Here is a 20,372-nt window from a genome sequence, read left to right on the forward strand (position 1 = left end):
CTTTCTTTCTTTCTTTCTTTCTTTCTTTCTTTCTTTCTTTCTTTCTTTCTTTTTTTGGTTTTGGTTTTTCGAGACAGGGTTTCTCTGTATAGCCCTGGCTGTCCTGGAACTCACTCTGTAGACCAGGCTGGCCTCGAACTCAGAAATCCTGCCTCTGCCTCCCAAGTGCTAGGATTAAAGGCGTGCACCACCACTGCCTGGCCTTTCTTTTTTTAACCTAAAAAATGCTAGAAAGGAAATACAACAGTTTGCATTGCAATGTATTTAATAGAGGATCCCAGAAATCATAACTGCATGTTGGATTCTCTACATTGAGACTTATGACTACAATTTAAAAATGGCATGAAGTGGATTCACCCAATATGAACATTAAAAAAAAATCTCAGCCAGGTGGTGGTGGCACATAAGAGGCAGAGGATCTCTGTGAGTTCAAGGCTGTCCAGGTCTATGAAGTGAGTCCAGGACAGCCAGGACTACACAAAGAAACTCTGTCTCAAACAAACAAACAAACAAACAAACAAACAAACAACTCATCTAGGATATCTTACTGTATAAAGTATATTCTAAAGTTATACAAACTTTACTTACTACCGCACAACTTTTTGTCAAAATTGAGAATTTCCATCCCACTAAGGGTGGCCAGGTAAGTTTGATAGTCTTCAAGCTGTGTCCCTTCCGCTCCTACAAGCCATGGGGGTTTTGCTCACCCTGTAGGCAGGCAGTTAAGACCCTAGATGGCATTTCAATGTGGACTCTGTCCATCATAGCTGGAGAAATGGTAGAAAATCTGAGTTAGAAACCATTGAAACTTGAGCTTAGATTGCAGTGACTTAATATTTACAGAGAGACCAGGATTCTGATCTAAGTCATGAACAACTAGGTTTCTAGAAGAATAAAATTCCATAGCAGAAAAATGTAAAAATATGTAAGAATTAAACCGTCTGTGTCCAAAATATTTGGCAAAGTGTATCTCAAATGAGGTGTGTTAAATATTGCTGACACATTCAGCCCACTCAGGTGCTCATATGAGGTGTAGACTCCAGGAAGGACAAAGTCAGAGCAGGAGAAAGATCCTGAGCTCCAGAGGACAAACCTCGGCTGGGCACCTTACAATCTTAAGTAGATGGGACCCACAACCTGTGTGCCATTTCCAGAGAAACACATGTGAGTCAGGAAGGTATATGTGGCACAGGAGAGGAAGGGAGTAAAATCTGAAGGAGCAAAAGAGCTGCCAGTGAGCGACGACCACAGCAATGACCAATCAGGTGGACAGGTAGGAGCCCAGAGGGCATTCGAGGAGGAGGGGTTACAGTGACTCGCTACTGCTCCTACAACAGGATGGCAATGCTTTGTGGGTTCTTTCTATCCTTGGGTACAGAATTACCTTTCTTGTCACCAAGTGAGCTAACTAGTGAAATGGAGTGTTGCTTGTCACTGTTTTCACTGTGCTTTGAGGAACGTCACCTGCATATGCACTCTGCATCCAGCTCCTGGCCCTGTCCACAAAGGGAAGATAAAGATTCCAAACCCATGGAGTGAGATTGCAGGTATCAGAAGTGAGTCATGGAGAGTCAGGACAGGAGAAGAGTGAAGAGGACGGAGGCCCAGGGAGCATCATCAAGAGTCCAGACAGCAGAGCGAGAAGAGCCAGGGGTGGGAGAAGGGCTAGAAGAGGGACAGCTGGGAGAAGCTGGGAGCTGAGCTGAGCTCGCTTGCTCACCAGAACAAAGGAAGGAGCCGATGACCTCGGAGCACAGAATCCTTTTAAATGGTGCTTTGTGCAGACACCAGCTGAGCTGGTGGAATGACTGGCTGTGGTGCCTGGACCATGGTGGTCTTTCATCTGGAGGGCCAAAGCCAAGCAAGGTGTCAAGCCGTTTCCAAGTGCCCTCCTATGTGATTTTATTAAACATTGTTTATTTCTTTATTGTTGGTGGGGAGGCAATGCCATGGCCCATGTCTAAAGGTCAGAGGAAAACTTGTTTCAGTACTCTATAGACTATGTAGATCCTGGACACTTGGGCACCAAACTCAGGCTCGTTAGGCTGGGCAGTAAGCGTCTTCATCCACTGGGCTATCTCCCTGGCCCTGCCCTCCATCAAGACTTTGTAGTTTCTTGCTGTTATGGTTTGAATAGGAAATGTCCTTCACAGACTCATTTATTTGAACCCCTGGACTCAGGCAGTGTGGTGCTACTTTGGGAAACTGTAGAACCTTTAGACATGGGGTCGAGCTGGCAGACATAAGGGATAGGCACTGAGGATTCTACACTAGCCTGGCTCCCACTGGGGCTCCCTGCTTCCTGACAGTACCAAAGCTCCCACTACCATAAACTCAGCTACTACCATCAAATTGCCACCAAGACTGACCTTTTCCCTTTACCTGTTCTTTCCCTAAGTGCTTCTATCTGCTATTTTGTCATAGCAACAAGAAAAGTAATTCATCCACCTGCTAAAGGAGCTAAATTTTAGCTTAGATCAGGACCTAGCCTGACGCTCCCAGTCTTCACCCTCATGACACGCCTTATATTACAAGGGAACATTCCATACATGCACACCTTTTCAGTACATCCTTTTTCTGATTCAAAGACATACAAGCTACCACACCAAATGCCTGTCAGCCTTTGGGAATTACTGAGGTAGAATTCACATCCAGATCTGACCTCCTGAGGATTGAGTTTCCCAAACACGAGACTCATAAGCTCAGACCCAGGATAAGTGGTGCTGAGCCAATCGGCTTAATTGATCTGTTCACAGGGTTAACACTTTGGTGCTTTTATCTCTGCCAGTCGTTTGGGGCTGGCTTCGTTCATTTCTGGTTTTCCTTTTTCTTTGCTTGTTTTACAGTGATATTATACTATTGATAACACTACCTCTATCTTTTCATGGCCTTTGTATCTTCATACAACTTGAGCTTGCTCTCTTATTACTACATTTTTGTTTTAAAATATTTGATTATTTTTCAGACAGGGTCTCAATGTGTAGCCTAAGCAGGTCTCAAACTTGTCACCTCCTGCCTCTGTAGCCTATGTTCAGCCTAATAGTATGTACCATAGTTTTTTAAAGCATTATCCTCTTAAGGGACTCTATGTACACTGACTCTTGTTTACTATAAAAAACAGACATAAGACCAAGTGTGGTGATGCACACCATTAATCTCAGCACTTAGGAAACAGAGGCAGAAGGGTCTTTGTGAGTCTGAGGCCAGCCTGGGCTACATACTGAGTTTCAGAACACCCATGAGTATATTGAGGGACTCTGCCTCAACAAACAAACAAACAAACAAACAAAAAGACATATATAATCTTAATAGAGCACTTATGATAGAAAATCATTGAAAGTATCATGGTTTAAGACAGAAGAGAATAAATGTCTATAGTTCTTTGACTAAAGATGATTCTGTGTCTATAGAAATTATAGTAGAAAAACTATTCTTTATTTGAGTAGTCTCGAAAAAACTTGATCTTAAATAGTATCATTTCTTTCTACATATTAATTTGACATTTTCCAAAAGTATGTAAGTCCAGATACTGAAATAAGAGTTATATAGGTATATAAAATACCAGTAGGGACTAGATGTGTGGCTCCACGGCTGAACACTTGCCTAGCATCATGCTAAAGACCTAGGGCTCCACCCTTGCTGCTGAAGAAATAAATGAATACACAAGCTAGTAAGCCTGGAAATACTGCAAATTAACCTTGCCCTTAAAAAAAAACAAACAAACCTGGGTTCATGGTGTCTAGGCTCAGAGGCAACCTGCAGAAAGAAATGGGATGCTTAATACAATGTATCTCAAACGTGTCTGACTGTATCTATAGCACACTTTGGCAAATTCTAGTCATGACACCTCAGAGAAACAGAACATTTTCAACCACACTTTGCATCTTATTGTCTAAGATGCCTGACACACAAATTGAAAAAAAATTGTAAAAATCTATATATAGCTATATAGTATTATACTTGTTACCATTGGTTGTAGGTATATGGACATGGGCATAGGTGCCTGAAGGTTCGAGAATCGGTAGATCCCCTAAAGTTGGAGTTAGAGGTGGTTATGAGCCACTCCACATGGGAAGTGGGGACTGAATTAGGGTCCTCTGAAGGAATAGCAGGTGTCCATAATTGCTGAGCACCTCTCCAGCACCTGATAAAGATTTTTATCCTGATATTAAAAAATGCTAAGCAAGCCATTTAAACAAAGACTTGGTCAGAATTTCCTATAGAAACTAGAGCTCAGCAAACTGGTATACTCCACAATATTTTTGATCCTTAAAACCCTGTATCTAAAAAAAGTCCTCAAACTTCTCAAGGTGAACCCTGGAAACTGCTTTGCCCTTGGAACTGTTCCTTCCCATTTCAAAAGCTAGGAATCATAAACCTATAGGTGAGGCTCTCCAAGGATTTGATGAAATATTTCATGGAAAAAGAATGCCCAAGCCAGCCAGTTCCCCTACCCGCATCTCTCCTTCTCTCCTCTGAGACAAGGTCTTACTGTGTAGAACTCTCCAGCTCAGGCTGGCTTCAAACTTGTGGTCCTCCTTCCTCGTCCTTTTGGGATTATGGGTGTGTGCCACAGTGCCCACCTTTACAGGACCCATTTTTAAAGGACATCTGTAGTGTAAATATTTTTACTTTCCATGCTTTATTCCTTGTTACTGCCAAGGAACTGAGCCTGGGACTCACACATGCCAGGCAAACATCAGATCACCACAGCTCACACTCACACACTCACAGCTCTACAATTTACTTTTTGTATGCTTGGTATGAAAGAGAATAGTGTCTGTAAGGGACTCAACTCCTTTAAGATTAGAAACAACAAAAATTCTCCAACCAAACACCTACATATTTACAGAACCAGCCTATGGAAGCATAGTGGGGGTTGGGTGTTTTGATTTCTTTCCATTTAGCAGCTATGCATCATTCAGGCAAGTAAGGCTTGCAGAAGGAGCACCCCTATTCTTTTCACCCCACTGTCAGGTGATTAACCATCAAAGCGTATTCAATGACCACTCAAGCTCCCTGCCCAAAGCTTCCAGAGTTACTCAGGGTAAAACTCTCGAGGGTACCAGCTTCCTGACACAGCTAGCTACTGTTTGCCTCAGGGACAGTGCATTTTAAACACCAACAGGCACTGGAAAGAATGGGAGCTTCTTAGGTTGAAGATCTGGATCCCAATCTAATGTATCTATTATTTACCGTGATTGTTCCAGACTCAACACTAAATGACCCTGAAAAGCTTCTGGGTAGAAACCTCGGTCTCCGAGACACCACTATTCAGAGGTGAATGCTGGAATAAGGGGTCTGACCTCACTGACTGATAATACATTGATGGTTTGTGAGCCAAGGGGATTTGCTGTAAAAGTGAATTCTTTCCCTCCTTCCTTCTGCTTCCTGGCAGCCATAGTGAGCAGCCATCACATGCACCCAACCACGATGCACTGGGGCCCAGACCTGGCACCAACTGAGGCAACTTACCATTGGCTGCCTCCTTGACAATGTCTTCCCTGTTGATTTCTCAGGTGATCTGTTCTGGCCCTCACTTGACTAACACAACTACACAACAGAAATGATTAATTTCTGAGCAGTATGATCTCACACGAATGGTCAGAGGAATGAATACTCAGTCTCTCTGCTTTTAGGTGGTTAATCAGAGCAAATGAGATAGTATAGTGGGAACAATCTCTAAAAATTCCAAAGTGCCACACCAATATAAGGAAGAGTACTCAATGTCAACATAGCAGCTCGAAGGAAGGGTTTGCAGGCCTCAGAGTATGCCACAAGAGGCACACATGTACAAATGAGCCTGACTTAATACATTCTCTACAGTCCACTGATGAACTATGACAAGATAAATTAAAAGGGGAGTGGGGAGTCTTAAGTTTAGTAAACTTGTTTAAAAGATTTCTTATGAAAGGAAAGTGGACAAAGGTGTCTTCTCTAGCAACTAAGTCTTCTGTGATTCGCTGCAATCACACAAGGACAAGGCATTCCTGCTCACCTGTATTACTCTGAGGGAGGGCCGAGAACCCTTCCTTCCCAGCTGCTATGATGGCACAGGTTTAATGACCACGGAGTCAGGCTCCACTCTCAGCACCCACATGAGGGCTCAAGGGACCTGACACCCTCTTCTGGCTGCTGTAATTACTGCATTTCATGTATTGCACAGGCATGAGCAGGCAAAACAGCCACACAAATACAAATAAAGAAAAAAATTTAGAGAGCTTTTCATAGTGCTGCCACCTCCTGCTGTGTTTCAAGAACTTGTCTTAAAAAGCAAAAAGCATTTTCAGCCACGTGATGTTTTTAGAACTGACTCATGAATAAGCTAAAATTTAATCCATGATGATCCAGCTTTCTTGTTCCCAGTGGTTACTCATGAGCATCTTATTTTAAAGGAGTTGGGCTCCAGTGCTCTGCTGACAGCCAGCATGTATGATCTCCTCCTCTCCCTGAGCTACTGGGAAATCCGAAGCCTTGTCCATGCCACACTAATGCCCTGAGTTACACCAGCCCCAGGCTGTATCGGACCTCAGTCTCCTGGGTCCCCAGGTCCTCAGCTCTGAAAAGGATGAGTTTTTGATGCTTCTTCAATTTTAAGATTATCTCTGTTCTCCCACAATTGACAGAAGAGTGATAGATGAAAAACTTTAAATACAGAGAAGGCTAAGCAAAGATGACTACTCTCTGAGAAGCCATGCCCACACATGTTCTCAGATGTGCCTGACTTTCTTTGAGAGTGTTTATACCTATATTAAAATATTTTAATAAAATATTCAACTCTGGTTCATTTAAAAGACAAAAAAAAAAAAAGGTAATCAAAGATGTTTAGGGGCTAGGCAATGGTGGTGAACGCCTTCTTTAATCCCAGCATTTAGGAGGCAGAGGCAGGCAGATGTCTGTGAGTTCGAGGCTTGTAAACAAATCGTGAAACTAGAAAAGAGAAAGACAGACTTCGTAACAATGGCCTACACAGAAATGATTGAAATTGTCTGGGGAGGGCAAAAATCCAACTGGTGTAATATTCTTCCTGAAAAAGGATGGAGAATTTCACTGTAATAGGTTTAGAAAATAATTAGCACAGTAGTATAGTTTAGCAACCAAACAATAACAGGAACACTTCAACCAGTTTAGCTATCTGAAGTGTTGTTTGTATAAAGAATATATATGTATAAAGTCTGCACAGAAAGCCTGGCTATGCTTTATATAACTAGTTGTATATAACAAAGTTTTCATTAGCTTATTTTGTTTACCAAGCCCAACCCCAATGCAGCTTTGATTATGAATCATGAGAACAAAGGAAAACACGTTTTTGACCTTGGCTAACTTATTTCCTGTTCAGAAAAGAGGCTACAGTATTGTACACCCTATTTTGAAAGGTAAGCTTGTTATCTTTCTGCTTCCAGATTACAAAGTAATTTATTTATAGCTAGCTTAGCCCAAAAAATGTATTTATTCTTTCTGGTTTTCTTTAATAAAGACAGAAGTCGATATTCAGCAATCATACACTAGGCACTAATCATTTTGGTCTTTTAAAGAGATAAATGTGAGGCATATGGATATACGTGGAAAGCAGAGTATGTAATACGGAGAATAATGAAAACAAGGTGCAGAATGTGAAGGCAAGCATGCAGTGATTACTGCTTGCAATGTGGACAGGAGGAAGGAGGAGGGGATAAACAGACAATGGCAGAGAAGGGTGGGTGGAGGCAGGCAGTGAGGGAACTGAAGATTCAAGTGATTAACTTAATGCAGTGCTGGGCTACAAAGTGAGACTATAAAACTGACAAAAATGATTTCAAAAACTATACTAGCTACAAATTTGGGATTTAAAAATTCTATATATTTGGTATGTAAAATAATATGTACATTCAAATTTAAAATAGAATGATTTCTTTTGAGACAGATTCTCACGTAATTAAAGCTGGCCTCGGGCCTCTGGTTATCACATCTCTGCTGGAATTAAGAGTTACATGTACCACCACATCTGGTTCAGTTCATTATTTACCTGCAGTTTTGTATTCCAGAGTAACCACGCCCATTCCCTGCCTTTTAACAGCATAGATGAATATTGGAAAATGAAAGATCTGGGGCTGGAGAGGTGGCTCAGCAGGTAAAAGCAGCTGCCCCTCAAGAAGCCGTGAGTACAGTCTCTAGCACTCAGAGTCAGCAGTTCACAGGCCCTGTAGCCCCAGTTCCAGAGCTCTTCCTGCCTCTAAGAAGATTTGTACTCACAGTGCATACCATGCCCCAAACACACACGCATACACAAAAAGAAAAGGAAATCCATTTTAGAAGGCAAAATCTTAGAATTATATAGATATGTGTGTGTGTCTGTGTGTGTGCACTTTCCAGTTGAAACTATTGTGTGAAGCTCTGGCTTCCTGTATAGACTTGCGAGGAAATAATGCAGAGTGGTTTCTGTCCTCTAAGATAAACAGCAATGCTACCAGCCTATCACAGGTAAGCTATTCTTTTACTGCCTGTTAATTCTATTCATTCTAGGGGAAAGAATAGTGGTATTAATATCAGTTGTTAGAAATGTCAACTCACAGTTGGCAGGAAATGTTATAGAAACAACCTACACATTCTACCAACTTTTCAGTGCTCTCTTGCTGCTCCTTGCTGCCCTGTGCCCATGTTTACTGAAACCTGTCTCCAACTTTCCAACCCCTTTATTCTCCCATCAAGACTGATGAGAGATGGAAGCTGCTGAAACTTTCCTTTCCTTGGCCAGTGGTGAACAAATTAACAGACACAGGCAGTTTCTTCCTCTATCTCCACCATTTTGTGAGTTAATTCTTGGACTGTTTGGGGGCACTGAGTTCTAGATGCCCAGCTTGAGAGATTCTAGGCACCTGCCCTACCAAGTTCCAGCTTTTCCTAGAGGCCTTGTTCTGCCTTACCTATGTCCACGTGGCTTCCTTTATCTGGCATGTCTGTCTTTTTGTCAACTTCTGCAGGAGCAAAGTCCACCCACAACACACAGCTCCAGGCAAAAGCTGCCTTCTCGGTAAAGTTGACCCATTCCCAAACCTGCCCTCTTTGCTTTCTCTGTAATCCTCAGCAGGCTTTTTGCTTTTGTTTTGGTTTTAATGTGGTAGAAGTTCAATAAATATTTGCTTAAAAGGTGAAAAGAAGGCAATTCAGAAGCTCTTGGAAAGTCTGTTTCATTCACTGATGTGTGTTGTGCACCTAAGGCTGCACACATGAGCACCCAAGTGTGCTCACTCAGAGGATAGAATAATATGTTGGATGTCTTTCTCTCTCACTCTCCATCCTGTTGACCAGAGCAGGGTCTCTGAGTGAATGAGAAACTTGCCATCTGAGTTAGGCTGGCTGGCTAGCTCACTGGTATCCCATTTTAATGTTAGGTAAGCAATTCCACCTGTCTCGGCAAACTCAGGCTCTAGGTGATGATCTAACTGGCCTAACCTAATCCAGGTGTAAAGGGGGCGTTTCAGAACTCAGGAGAGAATACTCAAAGGAACACAATCCTCATGGTCTAGTCATTTTTTTCTGTATTACCTTGTTGTATTGGCTGGTTTTGTGTGTCAACTTGACACAAGCTGGAGTTATCACAGAGAAAGGAGCCTCCCTTGAGGAAATGTCTCCATGAGATCCAGCTGTAAGGCATTTTCTCAATTAGTGAGCAAGCGGGAAGGGCCTATTAAGGGTGGTGCCATCCCTGGGCTGGTAGTCTTGGGATCTATAAGAGAGCAGGCTGAGCAAACCAGTAAGAAACATCCCTCCATGGCTGCCAGGTATGCATCAGCTCCTGCTTCCTGACCTGCTTGAGTTCCAGTCCTGACTTCCTTTGGTGACTAACAGCAACGTGGAAATATAAGCTGAATGAACCCTTTCCTCCCCCACTTGCTTCTTGATCATGATGTTTGTGCAGGAATAGAAGCCCTGACTAAGACAGATGCCAAGGGGGAATTGAAATAGTATAATAGAGATAGGAACTTTTGGAGGTGCTGAGCTATATGAACAAGACCGAGTGAGGCGTGGCTGCCAGCTATGCATGAAAATGGACTCTCACAACACCTTCTAGGACTGTATGTAAGGCTGTGACTGTTCCTGTAATAGCTAAGCACACCGCAAACCAGGAAGACAGAATGCACAGTACAAGGTATAACAAACACTTTACTTTTTGAAACAGGATCTGATGTGGCTAGCCTTGAACTCACTACAAAGCTGAGGTAGTCCTTGGACACCTGATCCCCCGTTTCGACCTCCCACATTCTAGGATCATAGGCGAGTGCCCCACAACTGGCTCCTAAGTACTTGATGGAAAGGAACTGAACTGGTTAACAGTGGACTGAGTAGAGGTCTGTCCTACACTTTTAAGCAGAATACCTACTAAGTTTATAAGTAGCACTGACATATTAAGGCGAACGAGAAACTTGCCATATTTATGTTACATTTCTTAAATATGTAAGGCTTTCTTAAGGTTTCAAAAGTGTTCCCTGGGAAAGAAAGAGGATGATTGTCAGCATCTCTTTCCTAGCTAAAGTCTGGGTAGCAAGGGTCCATTAGCTTGCTGTTTCCCTTGATACAACTGTGCAGTTATAATCTATTTACTTTGCAACTCCCTCACCTCCTAGGATTCTAAGTTTTGGAAATGGGGATAAGGATAGCAGTACTCGTCCACCAACAGCCCTCCACAGAGTTCCGGCTCTACGGCTGGCTTCACTAGCTCTTTGGGGTTTGTTTTGTTGTTGCTTTGCTTTTTGAGACCGGGTTTCTCTATGTGGCCTTGGCTATCCACTCACTGTATAGAGTAGGCTGGCCTTGAATGCACAGAGACCCACCTGCCTCTGCCTCCCAAATGCTGGGATTAAAGGTGAGTGCCCCTTACCTTCCTTCAGTAGTTGTTAACTTATTGATCTAACTCAGATCCTCAGCTCTAGCTTCGTAATAGGGATTGGGAATAGCTGTGGAAGATCCTATGCCCAGCTCCAGCAGACCAATTAACTCAGAATTTCCTGAGTTTGCAATTTTCTAGGTGAAGCCATATGTAAAGTGCCTGCTTAGCAAGCACGAGGAGGCTCTGGCTTCTGTCCTCAGCACCACAGTACATAAGTGGATAAGTACAGGCACATACACAGGCAGCGTTGAGAAGTTCTAGAGTAAGAGGATGAGCCTGCCATAGTAGTATGGAGGATCCAGGTATATTCTGGACCAGGGTTACCCTATAGACTCTTCTAGAACATCAGAAATGTTTCATAGTCTGTGCTGCTCAATATAGCAGCTACTACTAAGTAGACCACTTGAAATGCTGATAGTCTGATTGAGAAATTAAAACCTCCAAGTTTAACTACTTCACGTTTAAGTGTATACAGATGCCATGTAGCAAGCGGATTAGCTCACTGGAGAGTACAGCATGAAAGTTTTATGTCATTTTAGATGAGCTGAGTCTGGGACTGAATGGGACTGAATGATTCTTTTTGTAAAAGAAAATCTTTATATATTTAGTGTGTGTGATGTCTGTGTATCAGCAGGCACCATGTCCTACATGTGGAGGTTAGAGGAGAATTTGGGGGAGTTGGTTCTCTCCTTCTACCATGTAGGTCCCAGGAATTGTCCTCAGATCATGAGACTTAGGCTGCTGAACCATCTCACTCTGCCCAGGCTGCCCTACTCACACCTCTTTGAGGTTCTTCACACCATTTCCTAACAAGTCCTCCCAGCTAAATGGAAGGATACACAGATTACACTGGCTTGTGTGGAAAGCAAGGGCTGTGGATTAGCTTTCCACTCTTCCATTCAGGTAGAAAAAAGAAGCAAAGGTCTTCAGAACCAAATGTTCTTTAAGTTTTGTACATAATAATGGAGAAGTGACTGATTAAACTCCGGGGAAAGCCCTCCTCAGTCTTTGGCATAGTACAGGGTTTTCCAACTGTGCTTTGTGACCTCTGCCTTGGAAGATGAGAGTTTCCAGTGATCTGTGGTGACAGCCTGAGCTCCAGGGCTAAATATAGGTCACTGGCAATGACAGCTTTCCTTTCTCAGGCCCTTGGAAATCAAGCCCTATCCATGAATGGGGTTATTCATGGTTGGTGGGATACAAGACTGAGAACAGCCAGGAACATGGCCCAGATAGGAGCCTTCCCACTGCAACTTCCTACTGAATAAAAATTAACCGTGTTTACCTGAGTTCCAAATAACTTGTAAATTGTGGGTAGCTTTTGGGAAATTCTAAAAATCTCATGGTGTTTAATTTAACAAAGTTTGAAAGAACAAAAATGAATTTCTAAAGCTTAGCATCAACCTAGACCAGGATACTTCCCCATGGCCACATTTTCAAATACTAGCAACACAGCATGTGAATCGCCAACAAATTCAACTGTGGGATTAACACACACACACACACACATCCGCCCAAGTCCCTGTTAAGTGTTTCAGTGAGGCCACCCTGCCTGCCCACATAGCCATTCATTATATCTGCCAGATCTGAATGACAGTTTGTGACCCAGCTTTTGAGGTCCAATTAAGTATCATGGCATATAGCCTGACAAGAACTGGGCAATGTTCTCCAAGGGTGTACCCCTGAGGAAAGCATTTAGGTCATTTGGGCCTGGCTTTCTCATAGGTACCCCCAGACTTCCTACAGCCAGAACCCAAGGTGTGTAGCCCAGCACTCTGTGTTCTAATAAGCCATCAAGGTGATTCTGGTGCTAAAATTTGAGACCTACTGTAAATCCTCTAAAAATGTCCTCCAAATAAAAGCTCCGTTATGACTTGAAGCTGAAAACGACTAAACCATTTGATTATATTTTTTTATTATATTGTTATGATGATGATGATGGTGTGTGTGTGTGTGTGCAAGCACACACACAGGACAGGAAGTGTGTACAAGTGGAGGTCAGAGAATAGTTTTCAGGAGTTGGTTTTCTTCTTCCACCATGCAGGTTCTGGGGTTTAAATTCAGGTCATCAGGCTTGTGCATCAAGTACCTTTATGTGATGAACCATTTTAGAACCTAACCAGGCCTTGTATGCTATAAAATAGAAGCCATTATTCTATGTGCACTTAATTTTATAAGTGGTGAAATTCCCTACTTCAACAAGGCTTCTTTGCTTTTTGAATGTAATTCAATTTTATAAGTTTAAAAATTGTAAAAATCAACTTCTGGCAGAAACTCATCACATACAATTGCTAGTGAAGGTATTTTAGGCAAACTCAACATGGAAAACTTCAGAAGCAGGGCTGCTAAGGTCACGCTGCATTTAAGAGGCCTGTGCCATGGGCTGAAGACAGAATCTGATTCCAAAACCCTGGCTGAAAAAGAGACACGATCCCAAAAGTTGTCTGATCTTTGTGCACACATACCAGAAACCACGCATGCACACAATAACAGTATTAAATAAATAAATAAATAAATAAATAAAGCTTTAAAGAAAAATTCAGATGTATATAACTGCTAAGTGAGAATTACTGCTCCTATGAAATGACTATTGGTTATAAAATAATGAATAAATCCAGTAGAAAATTATGCAGCTATACTATACTGCACATTTAAAATATGTCAATTCACAAAGTGCAAATTTACAGATGATCTATTGTGGCAGTAGTGAAGAGGTGAGTCTACAATATAAGCTCTGATCTCAGACCTACAAGTTCCAGCTCTATTCTTTGATTTACTAGGTAATGTGGGTCATATCTAAGGTGTGCCAATTTCTCTGTTTCTTCCATAAAAATGAGTTTAACTTCCCTCCTCTGTGTGAAGATGCTGAGACAGTACTGGCTGTAGAACAACACAAGCCCTAGTTGAGAGCTACATTGATAATGTCTTCTAAAAATGATTGTGCATTTATTTATTTTTCTGTGTCTGCATGTGTTTACATGTACCATAGACATGTAGGTGACCACTGGAAGCCAAAAGAGGGCATCAAATCTCCTGCAATGGGAGTTAGGGTTACAGGTGGCTGTGAGCTGTGTAGGTGCTGAGAATCAAATGTGGCTATTCTAGAAAAGCAACAAGCACTCTTAACCGCTGAGCCATCTCTGCATCCCCAGTTGTCCCTTTGTAGCTTAGCTGGCCTGTGACCAGTCTGGTCACCATGAAGACAGATGATGTTAATGCTTCACTCCAGAATGTACACATAGAAGTTTGCACCCTTCTAAGCATCTCTCTTTAGCCACACCTTCTGTGATCATTCCAACCTTGCTGAAGTAAGGCATGCCCAATGTTTCTGGGAAAGGTCATCTCCCTTTGTAAAAGCAGAGCCTTCTCATTTTGAAAACTGTGTTCCTAGGCTCTGATGTCTGTGTCTTGGCAGCCATCTTGATAACACCGACAGTGTCAAAGGAAAAAAAAAAAAAAAACCCAAGAAAGTTCATAAAAACCAATCAGCTAGTAAGTCAAATCTAGAGCTTCCCTCCTGATTACATAACTAATAAATACTGTTAGCTTTAACATCATTCTCAGCAGAGTTCTATGTTAGCACAAAAACAAACTCGATTAACACCCAGCCAGTATGAGTTAACTGGTTCTATAACAAAATAATTTAGTTATCTTAAATCATCTACAGCAACTCCTTAATTGTTCTTCAATTCATCTGTGTAGAAATAACATTAATTTGACTTCTTGTTCTATACTTGCTTAGTAGATTAAACATTAGCTAGATGTTTAAATGTATTAACTTCATAAAATATTTGTTTTGCTTTTAAATTTTTCTGTTTTTGAGTTCGAGGCCAGCCTGGTCTACAAAGTGAGTTCCAGAACAGCCAGGGCTATACAGAGTAACCCTGTCTCGAGAAAAAAAAAAAAAGAAATGTCTACAGAAGATTTAAAAATAAGAATATATATTAAAAGGAGCTTATGCACAAGCCCTCAGTTCAGATAACTGGTGCCATGTATCTGTAAGCTCAGCAGGAGAGGTGGGGTGTTAGCGACAGGTGCGTCCCCCAGACTTCTTACCAGCCAGCCTAACACAATGAGAGACCCTGACTCAACAGTCTTAAATTGCTTCCAATAGTCTTTGGTTACTCCTTTTATTTGTCTGTACTGTAAAGGTTGATACTGAACATGGTAAGGCTTAAATTAGGGCTATGTGAGTAAAATATACAAAGTCCATTTATGATAAAAAAAACCAACAACCCATCATATATTGTCTTTTTGTAGCTGCTGTCTTTGTTTTGGGTTCTTTCTTTTCTTATTGAGACAGACTCTCCTTTAGCACAGGTTGTCCTTGAAGTCCTGAGTCTTTGTATTGCCACAGCTTAATGGTTTGGTTTTGTTTTTTTTAAGTAAACATGTAGGGGCTGGGGTCCTGGAGAGATGGCTCACCAGTTAAGAGCACTGGCTGCTCTTCTGGGGAATCCGGGTTCAATTCCCAGCACCCGCATGGCAGCTCACAGCTCTCTGTAACTCGGGTTCCAGGGGATCGTACACCCTCCCATGGACATGTGTGCAGGCAAAACACCAATACACATAAAAAATTATATAAAACAGTAAACATTTTGGGCTCTGGGTTGAATTCTAACCATCGATACAAGCAAGCAAGCAAGCACATAAACTAATAAACAAACAGAGCTCAGAGACACACCCCAAACTCATCAGACATGATGCCCTCTCAAGTGCTTTCTTACAGACAAACCAAAGTTGCACTTCTTGCTTTGTAATGGGAACAGGCATCAGGTGGCTATCTAGTTATGTACCATCTGTTTGTATTATAGCTGAAACAGGAAGGCCAGCCACCGTTTCCCCAAGCTTGCTGTGAATATTTGGTGTCCAAATTATGGTCCTTTAGTAAAGAGACGACTATCAGATCCATATTAACAAGTTAAAATTTTAACCTTTTTCTTCCTCCAGAGATTTTACATGGTCAGTGGCTCCAAATGGTAACATCCCACACCTAAGGCCTCAAATTTAAAACATTGTTAGAACACGGAGCCATGTTAGACTTTCAGGTGGATAAGAGAAAAACTTTTTCATTCTCTCTCACTACCATAAGCCAGCATCTTGTACTACTGATGGAGACAGGGAGATCTTGAACAATGAGAACCCCTGGTAAAATCAGCGCTGCACACAGCAAGTATAAAGCATGTGTGTATCTGTGCAGGAATGAAATCTTTCACTCTGCCTTACTTTCTGCCTGGAGTCTTCATTTCAGGGTCATAGTGGAAAGATAAAAAATAAGTCAGAGCACAATACACCCATTTTGTGTATTATTTTTCTTTCCTTGGTAAAATCATGCCAGGAACAGTAAGTTACATTTGTGGAATCAGCAGCGTGTCCAAGAAACAACAGAGAAGTGGCAAATATGCACAGGAAGGACAAAACTGCACCATTTAAAATGCCTAGCTTCAGATCTGTATTGAAGCGGCATTCAGAGAATATATTCTTTCCTTTAAGAACTTCGTCCCAAGTTAAGGGAGCCTGGCGCGCTGAGTGAGGTCAGCATCTTGCCTTTGTGCCTCTTAAGCTTCTTCCCTTTGCTGCCTTACCTACCACTATCTATTACCTACTGGGTTTGGCTAATCTGAAATTTCTCAATACTTAGGAATTCCAATGACATCATAGTAATGAATTACGGAACTATACTGGCTCAGTATATTAGTCTGAATGTAATTTTCAGTTTATTCCTATTATTGAGGATTCAACGTTCATTTTTCTGAGGTGTATTGTTTAGAATCTGACTTACAGACTGTCCCTGTCTTCTGTGTCCTTCCTTCCTTCCTTCTACAACCTGTTTCCTGACTGTATTACTGTTCGTTAATCTCTCCCTCCACAAGAGGGATGGGCAGCGTGCGCGCACACATGCACATGCACGCGCACACGCACACATACACATACACACACACACACACACACACACACACACACACACAAAAGGCATTTTAATGATGTCAATTTTGCTACTTGCCACTACTCCCTCTGATACAATGATATGCAAAAAGGTGTCAATTTGAAATGACACAGCAAATTTGTGGAAAATACAATTTTTGATTGTCCATGATCTAGCAATTTCTGCCATGAAAAACATGAATTAGTTCTTTATATATTACATTTTATAAAGAATTTTTAATGATTAAAATTGGTTTTATAATTCTAAGCATAACCACACCAAATTCATGAACTTAATGTCTATAAAATGTCAATTAAAAAGAATTAATTCCCAAAGAATCAAGAGCTAAGATGAAGTACCAGATACATTTGAAAATGGAGACTAATATAAAATAGGGAATTATTTTTACCTCACAGATTTAAACCTCTTATACAATGACAGCAAGGTCACATCTAGAAGAGTACGTGTGATAGAAATGTCTGAGTGATTTTCAAAAGTAACGACTGAACTCTAATGGTTACTTCATAATCAATGATGTAATAGTCAGGAGGAGAACAAAGAGGATTGCATAGCTACAGATGGACTTCTCGGCTCAGTTTGCTCTTAAAAGGGTTGACATTAGACAAACATAGAGACTTTCAGAAATTAAATAAAATGAAAAATCACTACATTATGGAGAAGAGAATATTTTAGCAATAAATGTGCTGGAAGGAATATTTTATCCAGCTGTTCAGCTTCAGAGAGCTAAAGCCTCCAGATAACCCGGTTAGACAGTATTTATACCTGCAGTATTTCATTCCATACATAATCTATACTGTCAGAAGCCACGCTTGAAGCTGCATTTAGACTTCACAAAGAGAGAAAGAATGAACTATGCCTGTGAGTCCTTCCAAACCTCCTGAGCATGCTACAGACAAAATATAGGCGTTGGGCTTGTTTCCTCTGAAGTTCAAGGAAGGAGATAAACAGATTCTAGGAAATACTATTTCTACTCCAGTTCACATATTGTTTTACTCCAGACTGGTAAAGGACCAGTGGAAAGGGCATTTACAGATGTCAAAGTAATAAAGGCTCTTGACTCCTGACATGGTTGCTCTCTCAAGACATAACCTGTTAGTCAGATAATCCAGAAGCTGTTTCAGTTTTTACTTTACTTGGTAAACAATGCATTTCAAAGTAAAATGACTGGTTCTTCCTACTTTATTTTTCAACTGAAGACTTCTTCACAAACAACAAACATGTTTACAGAGACTAGTAAAGCCAGTGTCATATTGTGACATATTTTTGTTCCTGGCAGGCTTTGGGCCTAAATCCCTTAGTCTCTAATCAGATAACTCTCAAGAACAAAGATGTATGCCTCCTTAGTAAGGTACACATTAGTATTTTTAAGTTAAAATATGTATGCAATATTCTTTAAAAATTATTTTGTTCCAGCAATAAAAATACTTGCTCATTTTGAAACAAGGCTGTCTATAAATTCAATCCAAGGGGCAGCTTAAAATAAAACAGACATGACAAGCTACTAGACCATTCTCGAGACAGATTCAGAATATGTATTTGAGAAATCCCTTGATTCAAAATGAAATTCAACTTTTACAATGTCCAAAGAACTAATACTCAAATGTTTTGTTACATTGAAAGGGTGCTAATGGGCATGGTTTTGTAAAATAAGAAAAAAATACATATAGGGTGCTAGAGAGGAGAAGGCAAAGGACAGCTTATTATTAAAGAATCCAATAAAGATAATAAATCAGATGAGATCAAACACAACTGCCAACTGCATGCTTGTCCATAATGTCCCCTGGATCGGCTGTGACGACATGTCTGCTCTCACCATGGTGCACAGAGCACAGCAAATGCTTAAATAATACAGCTGGCCAAACTGAACTTTCTTTATGAAAATTAAAGGATAATAGATAAAATCTTGCCCCACCTTTTTTCTTCCTTTTTTCTTTTAGTAAAACTGACAAATTACTGAGGAGCACTACAGCGCCACCAACACAGATCAGTGCAGAACAAAAAAAAAAAAAAAAAAAATCTCCCACCGTGTGCAAAAAGAAGAAAACTAGAAAAATGCCAAAAATTACAAAATGTCTCCCAAATGTACCTTTCTGGAGAAAAAAAATAAGATAGATCTGCAGAGATGAATCGACAAAGAGCTTGAAAGAAATCACATCCTAGACCACAAGTTAGATCCTCTCAGCAATAAAAGAGCCACTATTTAGCAACAGCCATAACTTAAACCCGGTTATGTCAATCTCCGCCTTCATTATACCAGAGCTGCTTTCTGAAGTACTCCATCAAGGGAATCACAATAGATTTATGTTTAAAAAGCAAAACAAAACTACAATGGTAGTTTGCCCGTTGGTAATTTACTCTGGACAAACTAGGCAATAGATAATTTTTATAAAGAGGATGCGTACATATTTGGCACTACCAACATTGCTGGCACACAAAAAAAGTCCATCTTGAAACATTTGAGTTTCCCTTTAGTTCACAGCAATTAAAGTATAATTTTCATTATACATGTTTATCTTTAACAATGGAGAGAAAAACTATTTTTTTTCTTTTGGTAAAAATTAACCAGACAAAATTAGGTGGAACGTGCAGAGATCCAAGCTAAAGAAAAATACAAAGATTGGTTTTGTAAGAAGAAACACAATGAAAACCTCTTATCTGGTGCTCCTTTTGAAGACGTAATGCCAAGAATGTTTAAAATTATAAACTTACCATCGGTGTTGGCAAAGCAGCAGCCAGCTCTCAAAAAAAAATTGTAACAATATAGGTTGGGGTCTGGGTTGTCCAGAAAAAACAGCCTCCGGGCAGCGTACGGATCTTCAAACATCCTGAAAATATTTGGTAAATCAAAAGTGAGACTTTCGTCCATGGAGGGCGGCGGAGCGGGGCGGGCAGCCGCAGGATCCGAGGGCGTCCGGGGGAATGAAGCAGGCTGGAGGCTGCGGAGCGGGCGGCGGCGGCAGGCGCGGGGTTAACAACTCTGCGCTGGCGGGCGAGAGGGCGGGCGCGCACGCCCATTGGCTGGCGGCCTCTGGGCTCCGCCCTCGCTCCCGCCTTCCGCAGCTCGGAAAGAATGCACGACTGTGCCATTTTACACCGGGATCAGGAGAGTGCAGTCGCCCGGGCCCGGCTCGGAGCTGGGGAGTAGGTGACAGTGACAAGCACAACAATGGCAGCGACCGCGTCCTCGGAGCATCTGGGCACGCCCTTGCGCGCGGCGCGTGGGGAGCTCCACGGGAGACAGCGTCCGTATGGGACGCGGATGTGGACGCGGACATTCGGGAAAGATGCCCGTTCGAGGGTGCTTGGTGTGACGTTCCGAAGGCCTCCTATAGCCGCGAGCACTACAGTCCCTGCATTACCATCGAATAAATCCCGACACAAGTTGAAACCATAGTCAGCTCCCCCACCCCCTCCCCTTTCAACGCTGCTCCCAAACCCCTTCCTGGCCGGTCCAGTTCTACAGCGCCGCCTTACAAACAAAATGGCTGAGGTGTCCAGCTTTTTTTTTTTTTTTTTTGGATCCTTCCACCCGGCCTTCAGGAAGTGGTAGAAATTCAA

The 20,372-nt window shown here is 41.7% G+C and overlaps 1 protein-coding gene across 1 annotated transcript in view; it reads right to left on the bottom strand.

Annotated features, from left to right (window-relative positions):
* The window catches only part of Epc1 (enhancer of polycomb homolog 1), an 81,432-nt gene extending 61,665 nt beyond the window's left edge, over positions 1–19,767 (bottom strand). Inside the window, exon 1 of the mRNA XM_021150511.2 lies at positions 19,524–19,767. Within this exon, the coding sequence (XP_021006170.1) occupies positions 19,524–19,526 (3 nt within the window). The 5' untranslated portion in view covers positions 19,527–19,767. The remainder of the gene's footprint in view (positions 1–19,523) is intronic.
* Between the last annotated feature and the right edge of the window lie 605 nt (positions 19,768–20,372).

The sequence above is a fragment of the Mus caroli genome, chromosome 18, assembly GCF_900094665.2.
Source record: "Mus caroli chromosome 18, CAROLI_EIJ_v1.1, whole genome shotgun sequence".
Lineage (NCBI taxonomy): Eukaryota > Metazoa > Chordata > Mammalia > Rodentia > Muridae > Mus > Mus caroli.